Source organism: Bombyx mori, chromosome 5 (genome assembly GCF_030269925.1).
Source record: "Bombyx mori chromosome 5, ASM3026992v2".
NCBI lineage: Eukaryota > Metazoa > Arthropoda > Insecta > Lepidoptera > Bombycidae > Bombyx > Bombyx mori.
In genome coordinates, this window is record NC_085111.1 from 13,910,682 (window position 1) to 13,931,450 (window position 20,769).

Sequence of the window (20,769 nt, forward strand, 5' to 3'; positions counted from 1 at the left end):
AACATTGCTATTGCTAGCGTTATTTTATTTTTATTGCTTAGATGGGTGGACGAGCTCACTCATAGCAAGCGGACTCACAAGAGGTCCTACCACCAGTGATTACGCAAATTATAATTTTCCGGGTTTGATTTTTATTACACGATGTTATTCCTTCACCTTGGAAGTAAATCGTGAACATTTGTTGAGTACGTATTTCATTAGAAAAATTGGTACCCGCCTGGGATTCGAACAACGGTGCATCGCTTCAACACGAATGCACCGGAGGTCTTATCCTTTAGGCCACGATGGCTTCAAAGGGTTAGCAATTATCTAAGGTTGATTATATTATATCTTAAACATTTAAAAGCAAATTTTCATTTAAAAATACCTCTGTTAGAGCAAGCCATCCATTCTATTTCTGGTACATTTGTAACTTCTTTTCCGATGAGGTAAGTGAATACCCTGACCGGAGTATACGTTTTTCCGTTGACGACAACTCTGTTGTATTTTTCGAACACGTCACTAAGATTCCCGGCGACGTAGTCTGTTATCACCATAATCAACTGATTACAGCCCTGTGTACTGCTCACATTGCATTGTTTTCTTCTCTATACATGCAAAAAGATTTATTTTTATTTTATTTATTTATTGTTAACATAGAAGTAGAAACACAATCATAATTTGCATCTGTGCTTGAACTAGGTGATAAAACCTGTATCTCAAGCAATGTATCATACGTTTAGATAATCATGAATATTTTAAATAGGAGGCTTAGTTGTCCAAATTTATCTCTAACTCATGCATTTATTACTAGATAATTTATTACTGAATAAAAATCATTATTATTGGGAAAAATAAATTTTATTTGTTAAACTGAGCATTAATATGTACATGTCGTTTCAATTATTTCATTTTTAGTGAACTCATAAACTAGAAGAATGACCATCTGGTAGGTGCAACTCCTCATGTGACATGAGACTCTGACGTGACATGAGACTCTGGATTCCGTATATCTGTTTTTCGTTATTTTTGTGGGGATTACAATCAAATTCCGAATCACACAATGCATTTTAAATTCTAAGATATGTCTCGTAATAAGATGTTTAAGAAGCTTCGTGTTGCTGGTTTCATGATATATGTATATAACTTTCTATCAGATGGGCTGCAGGTTCGTCAATATTAACAAACACGAGCTACTTCAAATACTTATATAAAATGTTTCAGTGTTTACTAGTACTAAATAGTACTTATTATATATCAAACTCCATAAGTCGTTTACTCCGTTACGATCTACGAATAAATAATAAGTCTATTTATTCGTAGGTTACTATGACATTTCATAACCATAAACATAATTCAGTAATCTTATACCTTTAAACGAGCAAATCTTGTATATTGATATATATATATAATCTGAATCTCGGAAACGGCTCCAACGATTTTCATAAATTCGGGGGCGATAAATCGATCTAGGTACGATTTATTTTCAGAAAATGTTGTTTTATTCGTGTTTTCAATAATCAACTCTTCCCGACATCTATTGGCGAATAATAATACAATTTTTCTTAATTGAGGGCAACTAATCGCTTTAAAGACACAACAAAATGGCGTTATCAAAAAAAAACCGAGCGAAGCTCGGTCATCAACTAGTGTAATTATTAAGGGACAACCGACAATCCAATTAGCAGAATTATTTTTATTGCCTTCAAAGGCAGATGAGCATGTGACACCATCAGGCGATGGTGAGTAGTACCATCGCTAATAGATTATAACATCAAGCCTCTAACTAAGACCAAATACTCTTGAAACGTCGTATGAAGAATGACGAATGAGAATGACATTTTATCTAAGGTATATTATAATTGCTGGGCTGACAGCTTGGCTATCCGCTCAAACATGTAAATTCACAGACTATTTTACAATACAATTTTTCTAAGATAAACACGCTACTCGGTGTGGAATAGAAAAATAAATAACTCAGAATAGTCCTGTTAATTCGGCTGATCAACAAATAATAACTAAAAACAAAGTACACATTAATTGCAACAAAATTAATGATAGGATGAAAACTCTAACATCAGTTGGATAAATCAAGTAACGTAATAAAAAAAAGTAATTGCAAAATAAAATTACACTTTAACCCACCTCTTTTAAAGTGTCGAAAGCTTTCACGAATGCGGCCGTTAAATTGGCGTTTCCTGCTAAAGGTACATTAGGTTTCAAGTGTCCTTCCGCGTCGACAAAAGGCTCTAAAGTTGCGGTAATAGTTTTAAGATTCTCGGGAGTGGCCTGAACCAATCCTTTAAAGCATTTCACAACTTCGGTTACCGTATCGTTAAACTTATAAACATTAACATAGTCATTGTTCGACAAAGTGTCCAATAAGGACCGCAAAGTTCTTCTTGCCACGTAATTCTTGAATCCGGTCATTGAACCAGATATGTCGAACAGGATGATGACGTCCTTGGAACAAGTGGCGGCTTCAATATACCAAGACATAACTCTGCAATCGTACGTATCTACTTCCTTTGTATTCCAAGGCATACCGGGGTAAAACCTTAAAACTCCGTGAGAGCTACCGAAGTACTGCCACGACAGAGACGGATCCGACTGATAGTTTTTTGTAAATACCTGATTCAGTTCTTTTGACCATTCTATTGCATTAAAGACGTTATTCTCTGTAAAATTAAATGCATAGCTTAGATTTTATTCTAACGGTTTTGTAAATTTAGATTGAATAGTAGAATATTTTTCATATTTAATTGTGGCAAGGGAACTAGTACCCCAAATCTTTATTACATAAATCAAAGTGCTCTACTAATGTTTGTTGAAGATTTTGAAGAAATCATTAGGTTTTTTTTTAATCGAAATTTTTAGAATATCTCTTTTATCCGAAAATAATAAGTTTGGTTAACTTACAAATTTTATCAAACGATTTTTTTTTTATTGCTTAGATGGGTGGATGAGCTCACAGCCCACCTGGTGTTAAGTGTTTACTGGAGCCCATAGACATCTACGACGTAAATGCGCCACCCACCTTGAGATATAAGTAGTAAAGTCTCAGTATAGTTACAACGGCTGCCCCACCCTTCAAACCGAAACGCATTACTGCTTCACGGCAGAAATAGGCAGGGTGGTGGTGCCTACCGGCGCGGACTCACAAGAGGTCCTACCGCCAGTATATTTCAGCGGGTGTGATTGCTCGGATGATCGACAAATTTATCGATTTATCGTAAAAGAATATTTTTTTACTATTTAACATTCTGTATCGGAAATTTACGTCGATAATAAAGAGGAATGATACGTAAGTATTTTAGTTCAAACGTATTTTATTATAAACACTCACCTAAATAAAATATATTTGTCGGAACGTGCACACAGCTGTGGTTCGTATTGACGTTAATATCATAAAAATGCGAATCCCTCACTAGAGATACTGTAGTGTAGTGTGGATTGTTTTTTGTGAACTTCGGTTTAGATTTTTCATCTGAAACGGGCTTGTCTCCTGGTATCTCGTATGTGAAATTCGAGTATTTAGCCGAACAATATGTAAAATCCTGTATTTCCGATGCATTTTTAACATAATTGAAGTTCCTTGCTATTTGTATCGCTGTTTCGTGAATGCACTGAAATCACACACTATTTGAGAAGCTCAGAGCCAATATTTTTCTCAAATCAAATGATATTGTTAAATAATCAATGGGAATTCAAAAATACTATTCAAAGTATGACTAAAACAAGTGGCGCTGTAGGCGGAATAGTAAGTATTATAATAAATTATGGTATTTATCCAACGGAATATTCAGAAATTTGATTGAAAGCATCGACTGATTAATATATGTAAAATATACTAAAAACTACGCTTAAATAGCAAACTGAACTAATTTAACTTAATGTTAGATTTTACCCTGTTCATAATACTGAGCAAGATATTTGAATGAAGTTATAAAAAGATTGAATTGTTAACAATTGTTAGTGCGTTTGCAAATTTTCAAGTTGATCGGCGTCTTGAAGTCGGTGAAAAAGACAAAACAAACATACATATGTATATGCAAAGGCAATAAAAACGTGTTAAAAAGAAGCAATGGAAACGAAGACGACCTTAAATTTATTTTAGTGTTCATTAGCAATTCATATCAATATAGAAATTGAGCATGAAATGTATTGTTAACAGCGTATTATAGTTCACTGTTGGACATAGGACATAGGACATAGGACCTCTATCAAGGCACGTCACGCGACCCAATCCTGGGCTTCTTGTCTCCATCCACTGCTCGCTATCCAGCTCATGTCTTCGCTCCACCTTGCTACTAGACGTCCTATACTACTTTACAAATGTATTATTAAGAACTGTAATTAAACGGGAATGCGGGAACTTACCTTGACAGCGTTAATTTTCCTTGTAAGCATTGTACTAACTGAACGTAGAGACGATTCCAATATTTGTTTGCCATCCTTCTTCTTTACGCTCGCGTTCATTTGTTTGTATTTCTGTTGAATTGAGACAAATAAGATTCGGAGCGAATCCAGTTTATGCTATGGCCGGTGATTATATTTTATCGCAGCTTTGGTATTTTAACCACTTTAGGGGGACAGTTTCGACTGTAGTATCTACGGGTTCCGATAAACACGTTAAAAAGAGTGGCTTTTTATGTATAAGCCATGTTTTGAAACGAACTAAAGAAGTATTAAACTTGTTTTCTTCTCATTCTTTGGTTCTTTTGTGCATGTTATTGATAAAGATAATTTTTAATTACACATGTCTGGTATTTTTTTCTTCAACTGTTATTAATCGATATCAGTTTTTTATTGTAAGCTGACGAGCATACGGCCCATTTGATGATGAGTGGCTACCATCGCTCATGGACGTGAGTAATGCTAGGGCCACAGTCAAGCTCTTGCACTCTCCTCAAGCGTCGTTTGAAGAAAGACATGTTATAGCGCTCAACAACGCAAAACAACAACAACAAAGTGGGTCGCGTTTCCGATCCGGTAGATTCTGCGAAGCACTGCTCTTGCTAGGGCCAGTGTTAGCAGCATCGTCAGGTTTGAGCCCCATGAGCTCACCTATACGTTAGGGCGAAGCTGAAATAACCTCTAAAGGCTATTAGCATAGGTAGGCAAAAAAAAGCGCAAAAAATTATGGAAATCCGATAGATTAAATTTCAATATCAACAGGAACTCAATATCAATATCAAGTTAAAATCAAATAAAAAATAACGAATACAAAAGTACGTATAAAATATATTTGAAACACTTATGTTCACGATACAAACCAGCGAGTTTAACATTCATATAAATATGTAAATAAAAATTCGAACTCACGATTCTGATTTGATCTGATTTTGTGAGTGCTTCGCTGAGTCTCCATATCTCTTCGCCCAAGTTTCTTGCCCAAGTTTTTACTCTGGAAACAAAATTCAAGTAAAATATTCAGCAAATTAATGTGCCACTCAGTTATGCGTTGTAATAATATGATATTCTACTGCATCGTCATGGCTCACGACACACCTGGTATTAGATTAGGTTAGAAACTATATCCTGAATCATTGCCTGCACTTTATTTATTTATTGCTTAGATGGATGGACCAGCTCACGACTTGGTGTTAAGTGGTTAACGGAGCTCATAGATATCTACAACATAAATGCCACCACCCAGCACGAGACATGTTCTAAGGTCTTAGTTTTTACAATACAACGACTGTTGGCCCTTCAAACCGAAACGCATTACTGCTTCATTGCAGAAATAGGCAGGGTGACCACAAAACGTCCTACGATCGCCTACCGCCATTTGCTAGCAATGGAGCGTATTCTTAGGACGCATAATAATTATCATTATTTTGCATATTTATGTCGCGAAGCACTCATGCGATTCAATTTGAAAGGACAGCTGTTATACTATAAAATTGACACTTCAGACTTGTCTATAAATTCCGGTAAACGCTTAACACCTGGTGGCCCATAATCTCGTTCACCCAAATGAGAAAAACAAAAGATCTGAGTTACACTCATATCAAGAAGAAGTTATACTTCGAAACTAACAATATTTCATCATAAATACAACTAAACAACAATACAATTTTCCTACAAAACAGAATTATATTTTACTCTCAGAAATCGATTAGGCAAAACTCGATCTCACGATCGGAATGCTCGAGAATTGGAATTGGATTATGACGTGAATATCCTAAAGTAATTATTGCTTATCCTATTTTCAGAACTGTTCAGTTCAGTTTAACGAATATTATGTTTTCAAACTAATATATTACAATATTAATATACTACTAATATATTATAACATTTAAGATCAGATTTTTTTTTATTGCTTATTTGGGTGGACGAGCTCACATCCCACCTCATGTTAAGTGGTTACTGGAGCCCATAGACATCTACAACGTAAATGCGCCACCCACCTTGAGGTATAAGTTCTAAGGTCTCAGTATAGTTACAACGGCTGCCCGGCCCTTCAAACCGAAACGCATTACTGCTTCGCGGCAGAAATAGGCGGGGTGATAGTACCTACCCGTGCGGACTCACAAGAGGTCCTACCACTAGCAGAAATAATCAACCGATTGTGTATTAAAATAACATTGTAAGGAGCCACAAAAAATATGGCCGATATTCCGGTAAAAATTTAATCGGTGCTCAAATATTAGATAAGGCTTTTCAATTATTAGGCAGAGCCTTGGAGGATTTCTTCTGACTCTAACAAGAAAACGACGTATCGTCAGAATCAATCAGAAATAAACATACAGACAGATAAAGATAGCTATGAAAAAGTGGTGACCTTAAAATTTTGCCATATGAGTTTTTGAATATTTTTTGTAACTAATGTTCGGCTGTCAGAGACTGTTTGCATTCCCGGTTTTATTTTGATCGCAATTACCGTAGTTAAAATACATATTATAAAAGGTAATATATATTATGAAACGTAAATGAAAAAGGTCTGTGTTTTTGACTTGCTAAGGTAATCTAGCTTTAGAGCAATCGTCGCACAGATTGGAAGAAAACCAGTCAGTTCACATCACGTACAAATTATTTACAGATGAACTAAAAATATACTGACAGCTTTTCAATCTCGAATATGCAACCCTAATCTCTCTCATATTACGGCTGACGCTATTCAATGTGTCACAACATACCGATTAGCTGTACCGATATTTACGTTGTAGTGGCACTAAAGTTACTTATCTAACCAATGTACCAACCATCGATGTATCGATCAAGCAAATTTAGTTTTATCGGCACTCGAAGCATCACTTTTAGCTTTATCTACAACGGAGATTGGTGGTTACGGGCATTTTATTTGGGGCGCGAATATTTTTAGAACATTTGTACTGCCTGCGATGGAACTCACGCGTTCAATCAAGAATCACTTGATTATTCAATGTAATTAATTGTATTTTACTTATTACTTGGAGAGACCAGCTGACGCATATTTCGCGTTGAGAGAAACCACAATTTCATTCCAGCATTCCACCTCGGAACGTGAAGTCGAAGCTTGATTGCACTGGCTTAGGAATATTTAGACAATACAATATGCTCTACCAATAGAACTCAATATGTTTATTGGCGGTAGGACTTTATGTGAGTCCGCACGGGTAGGTACCACTGCCCTGCCTATTTCCGCCGTAAAGCAGTAATGTGTTTCGGTTTGAAGGGTGGGGCAGCCGTTGTAACTATACTAAGAGCTTAGAACTTATATCTCAAGGTGGGTGGTGCATTTACGTTGTAGATGCCTATGGGCTCCAGTAACCACTTAACACCAGGTGGGCTGTGAGCTCGTCCACCCATATAAGCAATTAAACAAAAATGATTAAGGGAGTTGCACTTTATTCATTTACTGAACGCATTAAATTTGTAATTCTGGAATGATGAAACTCGCTCCATTAACCCGCTGTAAAGAGTTGCTTGTGTCCCTTTCTGACCATAAACTACGTATAATCACAAGTCAGTGAAGACACTCTCGTATTTATTATAGCTGATATACCCGGCGTTGCCCGGGTCATGCTATTTACCATGATAAAACTATCCTACGTGTTATAAACTATATGCGAAATTTTACCTAAATCCGTTACCCGATTTTCCATTGAGTAACCCATTAAATTTATTTACAGTGTTAGTAAATGTAGTTGAGATGTACATACAGATCGTACGCCCGATATCTTATCTATATCTATATCTATACTAATATTATGAAGAGGAAGATTTGTTTGTTTGTTTGTTTCGAATAAGCTCCGAAACTACTGGACCGATTTGAAAAATTCTTTTTCCATTAGAAGCCGATATTGTCCCTGATGAACATAGGCTACTTTTTTTAATTTTTTTTATTTTATTTTTTTGGTTTCATGTGTGTTTTAATGTTTCCGAAGCGAAGCGACGACGGGTCGCTAGTAAATCATATTTTTATGTCAAACTTCATTTTAAATAATATGCAGAAACGTATTAATTTAATATTTGAATATGCAACAACGTTGGATATGAGTTTACTCATAATTAAACATGTAAACGTTCAAACTTTGGTTTATTTGAAACTTTCGGAGAACAAACACCAATTATACAACAAAAGCTTCAAACTTTCGTTTTATATTGTACAGATTTGTTCAAAAATTCGTTGGAGTGAGTAAAAAGAAACGACGCGGTCTGCCGATTAACGAGGTTTATCTACTTAAGTTTTTTTTTTTTGTGTAATGCATTTTTTGTATAATTTTATATAATAATCGAAGATAGATGCCTCAATCTCTACGTGCCAAGTCCAATATCCCGCGGTAGGCTTAAAAAAGGCTGTTGAGTGTAGTAAAAGCGTATATGGAGGAGAATAACCTCACGCAGAAGGGTGTCGAAGACCGGGCAAAGTGGAGGAGGAATTTTAGTAGGAAAGCGGACCCTTGGCACTAAACCAGGAAAACTCTAGGAAGAAGATAATAGCAAAATAACTCATGTAATAAATAATGTCCATGTAATAAATAATGCCATTTAATAACTCAGACCCGGGTAATTCTTGGTGCCGTAGGCAATTCTGTTCATAATTTTATATCTAAACATGATCACGTACATTATGCCTATCATAGAAAACAGAATAGAAAACGTAAACATACCTACACAAGTTTTAACTAGCTGTTTTGCTCGTTCGAATGCTTAGCGTCCGTACCTCTCCCTCCGGAAGGCTTTCGGGACGCCGAAGAGGTATTATTAATGGGTGCTATATTGTATTAGAACAAAGAATCTTCAAAATGCTAGAAACATCACAAAGTTAGTACCGCCATACATCTTGAGGTACGAGGTCGAAGTCTCAATTATATTGTTCAACGATTCTGCCACCCTTCAAACCGGAAAACGTGATTGCTTCACAGCAGAAGTATGTTGGATAGTGACTTCTAACTTCCAGTGCCGCCTCACATTGCGTTTAATCACTTGTAAGTTCCGGTTGGCGATTAGAGTATGCCGATATAATACTCTCAAAGAATGCTGCTGCCCATTCTCCGGTGGATCCTTAACACAATTTAACGACACCCATCGGGTATACATTTTAGTGATGTTTAACGACAAAAGGAAGATCTTCCACCGAGCGGGTGATATTGCTCGGTAGACCGACGGTCCGAATGTTGTCGTTCGGAACTTGTATATATGCAAGCTCATCTTGAAAATGTCGTAAGCGAGATTCAAGCATCTGTCAAATATCTTGCGTTGTATGATGGCTACCCGCCACAATATTATTATTATTATTATTAATTCTTTATTTCAGTTTTGTTTTTTAAAACCATAACATTTTGTTAGTAGTAATTACTTATATCTATGTTAGTGACTTAAAAAATCTAACACATAACTCTCATTATATATATACATTTTAAACCATTACATTTTTTATTTTATTTATTTTTCTCCTTCCAAGTGCCTACTGCAAAGGCTATTGATCAGCAGTCCCTCGATCTTGCTCGATATGATTCTCAAAAGACTGTTGCCACTGTCACGAACTCGACGCAATAACGATGCACTTCTCTTCCGCATTATTGCAAAGAAGTCATCGGTGTGAGATGTCGCAAACATTGTGGCAGTGACAACATCATCCTAAACGCATTATTATATTGAACGCGTAGGGCATTGTAAGCTCTCCGCGTGTATGTGGTCCACAGACTACTGGCGTAAAAATTCTGGCAATAAGCTTTAAAAATTGTAAGTTTAACATAGCTATCGCAACCAGTAAATCTGCGGGCCAGCATATTGCATCTTACTATCAACGCCCTACGCTCCCTATCTATATCACAATCATCCGTACCATCCTCTGTTATCCAGTGACCGAGGTACTTGAAGCGCTTGACTTGTGTAAGCGTTGCGCCCACTAGCCAGATTGGAGGTACGTTCTCGTAAGTTTTGTTCTGCGCTTTGAACACTAGCAGTTCACTCTTCTTGGCATTGTACCTCAGCCCGTGGGACTCAGCATAGTTCTCACAAATTTTTTAAAGTTTCCTGAGTGCACTCATGGATGGGCTCAGCAATACCATATCGTCTGCATAACTAATATTGTTAAAAGAAACTCCATCGATCATGCAGCCGACACCCGCACTACTGAGCTCATCGATGAGCTTATTCATATATATGCTAAATAGCAAAGGTGAGGTTAGACCCCCCTGCCTCACACCACATTCTAAACGGTACGCATCAGAGTGCGCACCGGCCCATCTCACACTATTATTTTGATTGCCATACTAATACTGAAAATTTTTAATTAATTCAGGCGGCAGCTTTACTTCCCTAGCTAACTTATTCCATAGTAAATCATATCGAACAAGATCAAAAGCCCTGGACAGATCCAGGAAACATGCGTACACAGGCGTCTTCCTCCCAGTATAATACTGCACAGTACTCTTAAGTGTCATTATCGCAGTATCAGTCGATAACCCATTCCTAAAACCAAACTGCTTATCATTAAGATGCACTTGTTTATATGAATATGAATGTCAATACCTCTCTATAATTACTAAGTTTAAAGGTAATTAACATGAATGCATTGATATAGATTTAACCAAAATTTTTTTACATTTATTCAATTCAACTTGTCGGCATAATAAGTACATAAGTTTAATTGCACAAGTCATTCACAAATAAGCATTTTAACTCGTTTAATTTAAAACATAATACAAATGTTGTAATTTTACAGCACGATCCATTCATACTCTCACTACTTAATTTCCAAACTGTCATAAACAGAGCTGAAGTTCTATGCTGCTTTAAGTTGGCTTCGTGTAATTATTCTAGAATTTAAAAGATAACACAGCGTTGGAATAGTTGTTGCTGAATTATTGTTTGCTCCGGGAAATTCCATTTTATTTTAGTATTTTCTTTCGTATTCGAGACATCAGAAATGATATAATAAGAATAAATAAATAAATAAATAAAGATTAAGCCGCAAAAAAGGTTTTGAAATATATCATTTTATTTCGTTGTTGTTAAATGATACTGAGGGGTAAAAAGCTATTTGGTTTAGACGACATTTCGCTTAATACGCAACATTTACCTATGTAATTAAAGGACCGTTTTATTTGGTATTAGTATCAACAGTTTGATGTTTTGAATTTAACTTCAATTAGGTTTGCTGGATTGAAATAGATGAAGATATTTCTTTTTGTTATGATATTTTTTCCAAATTTAAAGTTTAATTAGTTACCCTGATATATTTCAAAAATGTCGCTTAAACCTTTAAAATTTTACTTTAAAATAACCTATCACTTCACGATAGTAAGCAGGAAATGTCATTCGCATGCCTGGGAACCTCTTTTCGTTGCTCTTGTCTTCGTTGGGTTTTGTTGTTTGTGGAGCTCATAGCCTGTCTGATGTGAAACGGTTACTGGATGCTGTATTTCGATATATCTGGATCAAATCTCAAGTACATTCTAAAATTGATTTTCCATCTTCAAACCGGATATATTCAATAGGAGTAGGTACCTACCCGTGCAACTTTCAATATTCCCTGCCATCAAAACTTTGGTCCAACGTAACAATTGGTCCAATGTTTTAGAATCCCACTTAGTCCAAAGGTAGCATTTGCGAAACTGTGAGATATCTGACACTTCGTTGGTTAATTCTAAACTTCTATGTTAATAATAAATGTAATAAAATAAATTCTTAATTTAAAAAAAAATCTTAATTAATCATAATTTAATGCTCATACAACATATTTTCACTTGCTTTTATTAGCTTTGAATGTAATTTGAATGTAATTTTCACTGACTCCAATACGTCTACAAACTTAAAAGAAATACAATAATTTTATAACCTCTCTCTAATATCAATCTAATATCAACCGGATAAAAAAATATAAAGGTAATTATTAGCTCGGTTTGCTATTTAAGGGTTTATTGTTATTTTAGATTATTACACATTTATGTGTATATAATTTATTAATTTATTATTCAATAATTTATTATTTAATGCATTTGTACTATTTACAAGCTCTCAGTGTTGTTAGTTTGTCAGCGAAATACTGACATTATTGATGTTGGTGACCGGGTCACCTTAAATCAAGGGAGTCAATCCTGTTAGCGTTTTCAATATCGGAAAATTATACAGTTTCGAAGAGAGAAAAAAACGCTATAAAAATCAGCGGAACGTTACGTCGGGAACCGTAGAATATAGGCCGATCAATGAAATCCCTTAATTAATGGAAAATACCGGTAGGAGGTAAAATGGCGGTAGGGCGTATTGTAAAATGGGTAGGTTATCCTGTTTATTTCTGCCGCGAAGGCTCGCCTTTATAGAAAACAATTGGCTATTTGATCTCGTGTCTCAAAGTGGGGACAGTGTGACTTTGGTGACCATGCCATGTGTGGGTCACAAAAGTCACATGATGACACCTAATGGCACCAGAAACTATTTAACACCAAATGTGACGTGAGCTCATTCATCCATCATTGAAATAAATAATACAAAACGAAAACTATCTATGATTAACTAATTTTCTAATTTTGATACGTGATTTTTGTGTTCATGCTAATTTTAATTAACTTACATAATAACCAAATTACATAATAACATAATTAATTACATAATAACCAAAATTTCACAAGTTACTGCGCGATATTAAAACATATTGGCTTTGGCGTCGTAAAGTTAATGTGCCATATTCCTTGTACTGTCTCACTAAAACACAATTCAGGGATCGGATTAACTCGGTAATTTAGCGGATTAAAGCGGAGATTACAATATATTGTTTTCAGATGAAGATTTAATCAATGGAAATATCATGAAGATCGATTGTGTTACCTATAAACAAGACACAAGTTTTTTTTTTTTTTTATTGCCTTTGTAGGCAGACGAGCATACGGCCCACCTGATGGTGAGTGGTTACCGTCGCCCATGGACTTCAGCAATGCCAAGGGCAGAGCCAAGCCGCTGCCTACCGCAAAATAATACCGCAAAATAAAGTTTATAATTCGTGTTTTTATTTTATTAATGTTAGTGAATTTGTTATTGCCGTTATCACACCTGAATTATACTGAAACATATGTATATGGAAAATAATTAAAGTAAAATAATAAATGGAAATAAAAGGAAAAATAAAATTAAACAAGAACGTCAATAGTTTTAAATAACCCTTAGTTTAAGCACGTATTCTATTGGCTCTTATTTTGAGAATTTATGATTGTACAGAGAAGATGTATTATTGAAGTCAGTATTAAAACCGACATTCCAATACATCTCGGGCATCAATCTCATATGCATGACGGCATCCAGATATTATGAGATTTATTGAATCCAGTACATGTCATCGCCAGACAGAAATTGAGGTCTATTACAGGAGGACATAAAACTGTCCTAATATCTTACGTATTATATTTTATACACAAAGTCCATGATTGAAGAAAACAATCGTCCGAACAACCTCACAAATATTATTTTATAATCTTGCCAAATCATAGGCACCCCAGAAACGTTTCTTGTATAATCAGTCGTTATATGAAATTGTAATTGAGTCGACTATTATCAAAGCCGGCCATGTGACTTTTGGATAATTATTGGTAAATCAGAAAAAACGAATTATTGACTTTGGAATACCATTGGCAGTCACAAAACTCTTCTGAACGACATCTTAGATAAATAACAGGTTAAGTATTAACCTTTATTTAATGCAGGTTTTGAACCGTATTCTTTGAAGGAGACCATTATATTCAAATCAATCTGTATTGAAATATCAATAATTTTTTTTTGTCCAAATGCACAGATTGCCACCTTTGATAATAGACGACTCAATTGTAATAAAGAAATTGTAAAAAATGTCTCAACTTTTCAATTAAAAATCGTAACCTTTTTGGATGAAAAGCTTCGATGCTTATAAATTTCTATATTAAACTAACACCTACATAACCGAAAACAGAATACGCTCTTCAAAAAACAAAATTTAAAACCAATAATTTTTTTATGAAAATGCTTCGTAAATAAATATCACAACCTTGACCTTTCAATAAACTCAAAGCTCAGGTACTTAGAAACTCAGACTGATATATTTTACATATTTCTTAGATTTACCGAGTAAATATAATTAATAATATGATTACCGCTTAAGCACCATTTAATTTTATTTAAATACAAAATCAAAAAATAATCGTAAAGTAATTTAAATTAATTTTACGGTTTAATCTCGCGTTTTTAGTGTTATTCTATTATTTCCAAAGTTTCGTATACTTTACAGTTTTCGTGGTCACGGACGACTCAGTTCGCGAAAATCGTAAAACGTAAAAATATTGAAAGAATCGTAAACTATTTCTTGCCATCGAATTCGTATTAGGTATAGAAAAGAAAACGCAAAACTTACTTTTTAACAACATAATATCAAATTAACGATAATTGGACTTAAGGAGACTTATGGTAACAAATTACTTTTGTTTTATACAACCGATAACATGGAGTTTAAAAGTTGGAACCCATGAAACCATTCCTATAGGTGTAAAGGCGTATTTTCAGCACACACAGCTGTCACACACGCACGCTACACTGCCAATTTCTACCGCTAATCAGTCAAGCCATTCAGTTTGTAAAATACCAATGCAATATAATGAGACTTAAACTTTGACGCTAAAGTAATCACTTCATACCAGTTAAGCCGTGAGCTATCTCTGAGAACAATTAAAAAACTTTAACAAACTAACTAGTGGTATCTTACATGTCAGCTCGCCAGGCTGGGACAGGATCTGGTGTCAGAAACAGCACCAAGAGGATCGTGAGCTTCAAGCATCGCATATTAGGGCCGATGACTCACACGCCAACAACGAACACTTCGCGTTAACTTTGCGAAACGCCTCGAAATTCACAAATATTTTACGAAGATAAGGCACGTAATTACTGTATTTTATTAAGGTATTAAGACACAAAACGACAATGTTACCCGTAAACTAGACGAAGCGTAACATTATTTTTGAACGAAATATCATAAGCTTTCGCCGGAGACACGACCAAGGCCATCACATAAACATTCACACGCATTAAATGCTTTCACCGTAATGAAGTTAAAAATAGTTTACTATTAGTTTTCGGTGGCGGTCCGTGGGGGTGAAACCAGCCCGTACGAAAACGGCGGCTTTACGTTTGGACGACGTTATACACGATTGTGTGATGAAGTGGAGTTGGGCTCAATGAGGGTGAGCTTTAAGACGACGGTGCGAGTCCGGATCGCGCGGCGCGTGTGTCGCTTTAGACGCACGTGCTGCGTCTATTCTGGGCGGCCCGGCGACGAGTCGGGCGAGCTTCGGGCGGAATCGAGCGGATACGATATAGGTCGGCCGCTGGACGACGAACGTATATACGATAAGCTGCAATACATAATATATTTATGCAACACAACACGGTTTAGGTTCAGTTGAAAAGTTTTCATATTAAAGATTTTACCATTTATATTTTTATTTTTATTTATAACTTTATATACTAGACAGTTAGTAATTTAGCCCATTTTTCTGTTTTGCTTCTTATAAAATGACCTTTCGAGAGGGGAAAATATTAAAAGGACGACCGTTCCAAAGGTGGGTAGACGACACAAAAGCCGTTGCAGGCTCTACGTGGAAGAGGAAATGCCACGACCGGAACTTATGGCTGGATTTGGGGGAGGCCTATGCGAAAGCAAAACAATCTTAGCCGATGTCAAATGCAAAGAAAAAAAAGAAGAAAAAAATTAATAGTATGTACCTAAATATGAATTGAGTTTGTTAATAAAGGCTTCTTTAATTTAATACTAGACAGTATTAAGGCGGTCTTAATGCCATAGGCATTCTCTGACAGTCTACCTTAGAGGGGTGCAGAGATGAGGTGTAGTGTGATAGTAATATTACTTAAACACATGTGTATATATATAACATACATAATATTTATAGATACAAATACTCATATTTAAATAAGTGCATATACATAAATATATACATACAAAAATATATATAAATAAATATTATCAATTAGATGACTCTGCTAACTCTCTGAGAAACAGTTTACGAACCCTCGTCTTAAACGCTTCACGTGTAGTGGCCGACCATTTCAGTAAATTAATTGAATATTTATTGGAAAGTCGATACTTTCACTGAATATTTGCGAAAAAAACGTTCAATATTTGTACAAATTCCAGTGAAAGGTGAATTATATTTTGAAAACATTAAATCGAAGAGTAAATAATATATCACATTTAAGTGATGCTTTTATGTAATTTGAACTTTTGCCGGAAATCTGTAAATAACTTTACCGGCATCATCTGAAAAAATGTCTGAAATCTGCTAATAAAATAATAATATACGTCTTCCTGTATATCAACGCTTTTTATTTCCCTTTTACCAAATATTCTTGTGCTGATTTCGTAGTATTTCTCGGATAAAGCTCCAAACTCAGTAATTTATACTGGAACTTTCTAACTTCATTGAAAGTTGGCAATTTTGGGTGGTCTGTTAAACATGATTTAGTGTCAAACTTGTTTGACAATTTATGTTTGGAATCGAATTTTATTTTTAAATGGTCCATGATTAGGCGAGCTCACATTCTGGTGTTAAATTCCCACTAAAGCTCGCAATGTGAAATTAATTTCAAATCATTTAATACTTTTTTCGATTTTCCCGGGTCATAACAAAAAGTACTTTAACTGATTAATTTATTATCATTATACCTTTTCCGATGCTTAAAATGCTTTCCGGCTGTCGACAGTTGACCACGTAAACTGTAAACTGTTATATGTCAGTTAACAGTCAGATTTTCAAATTAATCAAATACTTAGCACTAGTGTTTTGACTTTGACTGGAAATATATTCTTAGTCCTATCTTCTCACTGTCTCGCTGCTCAATGTGCTTATTTAATTCAGAACACGACACATCTACGTGCTGTCGTTTCGACCGTGTTATATTTGTAATTGAAACATGTAGTAAGTAAGTAAGTAGTAGTAGTAACAATTGAAACATCTCGGTAAACGAGTTACTTATGTGACTCTCTCTGATCCATAAACTACCAGTCGAATTGTATATCCTAAGGATTTCACGAGGCGTAACTACATATTATTAACGCTGTAATCACTGACGATCTTGTAACTTCTTCATTTTCTATATCGTTCCCTCACTAATGTAACTATGTAACTACTGATCTTGTAACGGGTGACACGAAAATTGTAACTAAGTACCGCTTTGTAGATCCATTTACTTTATTATTATAAAATTTTCGACGGACAATGAATAAAAAACTCATTGAATGATTAAATATATTTTTACCACAAGAATGTCTGTCGTTATTATTTATTAAAAGCAATGCTCTCCAGTCATTATCCGACTTTGGTTGAACTTGAACTTGTTGAAATTAAAATAAGTAATACAAAAAAGTTTTTCTGGTTCAATAGAAGAATGACAATAAAAGAAAGTTTTGTGGTACTTCGTATTACACAAGTAACATCATTTGTTAAAAACGGAAAGAAAAGTTTCCGAAGAAAACATGACGAGGTCAGCATTAAAAATGTAAGGACTCCCTAAAGGTTCCTGAGTGCTCTGGCTTGAGAATTTACATAATGAACTCTTCAATCAATAACTAAGTTTATAATGTAATCTCCCTAAGACCGATTATATTTACTTTAAACAGGATGCCACTAATTTCAGACAATATTTTGATTTTGTTATTCTAATCTATTTTATTCTTGTAAGTCGATGTATGCGATATTTCGCTTCAGTTTCATATTAAAAAAATAGAAGAGGTTATCCATTGGACGTGTTTTTTAAATCTTGTCGACTTTAGGTTGTCAATTTTTTTTTGAAACGAAGTTCCTTAAGTGGCAATGCGGAGGGGTATCCTAACCGGGAAAAAACGTCCGTAACGTAAGATTTTTATTATTTATGTATAGTCTTAGTATGATGGCTATACAGTGTCTGATGTATATATAGACTACGTGATGACGGTTATTATTAATATTATTCATATAAATAGCTGTTTCTTTGTATATTATGATAATATATTTTTTATAAATCATTGTGAATAAAATAAAGTTGATAATTTTGTGAAATAGTTTATTTATTTTTATCAATAAAAAAATCATAATAAAAAATGTATACTCGAATAATTATTTTCTAGAAACCTCGAATAGAACTTAAAATTAATATTTTTATAATAAGGAACTTCGTTATCCGGTGTCCCACGACACCACACATCTTTCTTTTTTCATTCAATTTGCCTTCGTCTTTGCGATGCTAACTTCAGTTGCAGACATTGATGACCTATTAAAAGCAAGACAAATGCTCCATCACATCTCAGCGGCTTTTAAACGCTTTTTACCGCTCATATACCTTTACTGGTGGTAGGACCTCTTGTCATTCTTGTGAGTCCGCACGGGTAGACGGGCCACCACCGTGCCTGCTTCTACCGTGAAGCTGTAATGCGTTTCGGTTTGAAGGGTGGGGCAGCCGTTGTAACTATACTTGAAATATCAAGATGGGTGGTGCATTTGCGTTGTAGATGTCTATGGGGTCCAGTAACCACTTAACACCAGGTGGGCTGTGAGCTCGTCCACCCATCTAAGCATTAAAAAAAGCACGTATTTTTGATATAGTTTTTGGTTAACCGTAAGCCTTCTGTAATATTTTCAGTGACTTCGAACACCAAATTCTATTGGCGATGCAAAATTAAAGACAAACTCATTGTTCGATATCTTTATCCATTGAGAAATTCTCAATACTCACTAAATATTGTCACTAAAAACCGCAGTATATTTAATCTAAATAAAATATGCTACTCAAGCTCCACCCCAAAATGAAAAACCAATGCTAATCGAACAACAACAAAAAAATTAATTTCGAACCATAAACAAATCATCCATTCCCTGTCTTTTTTTTAATATTCTAATATCCATATTTCCTGGGTTCTTAGACCTCTTGAAAGTAAATTTTTTTTTGCCTTCATTCCAATTTACTCGTCACGTGTCTTAAGCTCAGAATACAGAAAAAACGTTTTTTTCTGTATTCTGAGGTCTTAAGATAGTCGTTACGTTGTGAAGTATAAAGTCCGTGATCTCATTCACCCACCTATACAATAATTAAATAAAAAATTGCATTTTCGTTTTAATTTTAAAATACAAATTATCAAAAGTACGAAAAGACCAATATTTTCGAACATTCTGTCCTTTAAACAAACAGAATTCAAATTAAATTCGAACCCACTAATTATCGAATCAAATGACACTTAAATCTGTCTAAAACATATGCATAGAAAAAACTTTAATACTGTATTATCTATGATACCACAAACACACCGCCACGTACGTAGGTAGGTAAATTTCCCATTTGTAATGAATACATTATGGCGCACCCTTGCATGATCCAAATAAAACGAGGGCTGTAAAACCTCCACGAATACGCTAAATGAAAATTTAATCATAGAAACACATAACCCAACTCCCACGTTGCTATAAAATTAATTTCAGCGAACTATTTGAATATTTATATTAAGTGCATAAATATATTTAATAAATATTTTTATTATATAAAATTAACATAACTTATTAATTAATGGTACGTTAATAGGAAATTGAATGCTCTTTTTTATGCTTAGTGATTGTAGGAATGTATGAGTGACCTCAAACCCAAGTCAAACGAACTACTAGCCTTCAAAATACTGTTAGATTTTTAGTTCGTAAGCTAAAAAAAAAAAAAAAAAACATGTTTATTTAAACTAGTGGCCCCGCAGTAGTCGAAATTCGACTATAATTAATTGAAATTATTAGTTTAAGCATTATTATGGTTCTATTGTCAAACACTATTATAATTCGATAATATAATCACAATATTCGCCAAAACTGCACTATAGATCAATAATATTAAATACAAACAATATTAATCTATTTTCAATTCGACCACAGACTTTAAAAAATAACAAAAGTTTCCCAATTGACAGTTAACAAAGAGTATATTTTTATGTATGTGTTGTGTCAAATACATGGTAGTGTGTTTAATGTTTTCTTTATTGATTTAAAGTATCTTTTATGCATTATTTAAAAAAAATATTAGCATTGTGCACTTCTTCTCTATATTCTCTATAAGTGTGGAAAATTTCTTACTCCTCCGTCCGCGCAATTTTCGTAAAAAGGGATACAAAGTTTTGCTTCACGTATTAATATATAAATATTAGACGGTAGTTAGTATAAATTAAAATGTCTACGAACCCATACGAAGACAACGTTATACGAAGCCAAAATTAGTCGATTGCCTCTTTCCAAACGTCGATGTGCAATATTTATCTCGCTCAGTCGCAACACAATAAAAAATGATAAACTTTTATTTCAAGACATCATAGGCTCA

General features: G+C 34.6%; 1 protein-coding gene across 1 annotated transcript in view; it reads right to left on the reverse strand.

Moving 5' to 3' along the window:
• LOC101746536 (voltage-dependent calcium channel subunit alpha-2/delta-4) overlaps nucleotides 1–16,190 on the reverse strand; it is a 35,252-nt gene extending 19,062 nt beyond the window's left edge. Inside the window, exons 1-6 of the mRNA XM_012693880.4 lie at nucleotides 15,137–16,190; nucleotides 5,305–5,386; nucleotides 4,360–4,470; nucleotides 3,326–3,605; nucleotides 2,125–2,657; nucleotides 368–587 (exon numbers count right to left, since the gene is read on the reverse strand). Of these exons, the coding sequence (XP_012549334.2) occupies nucleotides 368–587; nucleotides 2,125–2,657; nucleotides 3,326–3,605; nucleotides 4,360–4,470; nucleotides 5,305–5,386; nucleotides 15,137–15,213 (1,303 nt within the window). The 5' untranslated portion in view covers nucleotides 15,214–16,190. The remainder of the gene's footprint in view (nucleotides 1–367; nucleotides 588–2,124; nucleotides 2,658–3,325; nucleotides 3,606–4,359; nucleotides 4,471–5,304; nucleotides 5,387–15,136) is intronic.
• Between the last annotated feature and the right edge of the window lie 4,579 nt (nucleotides 16,191–20,769).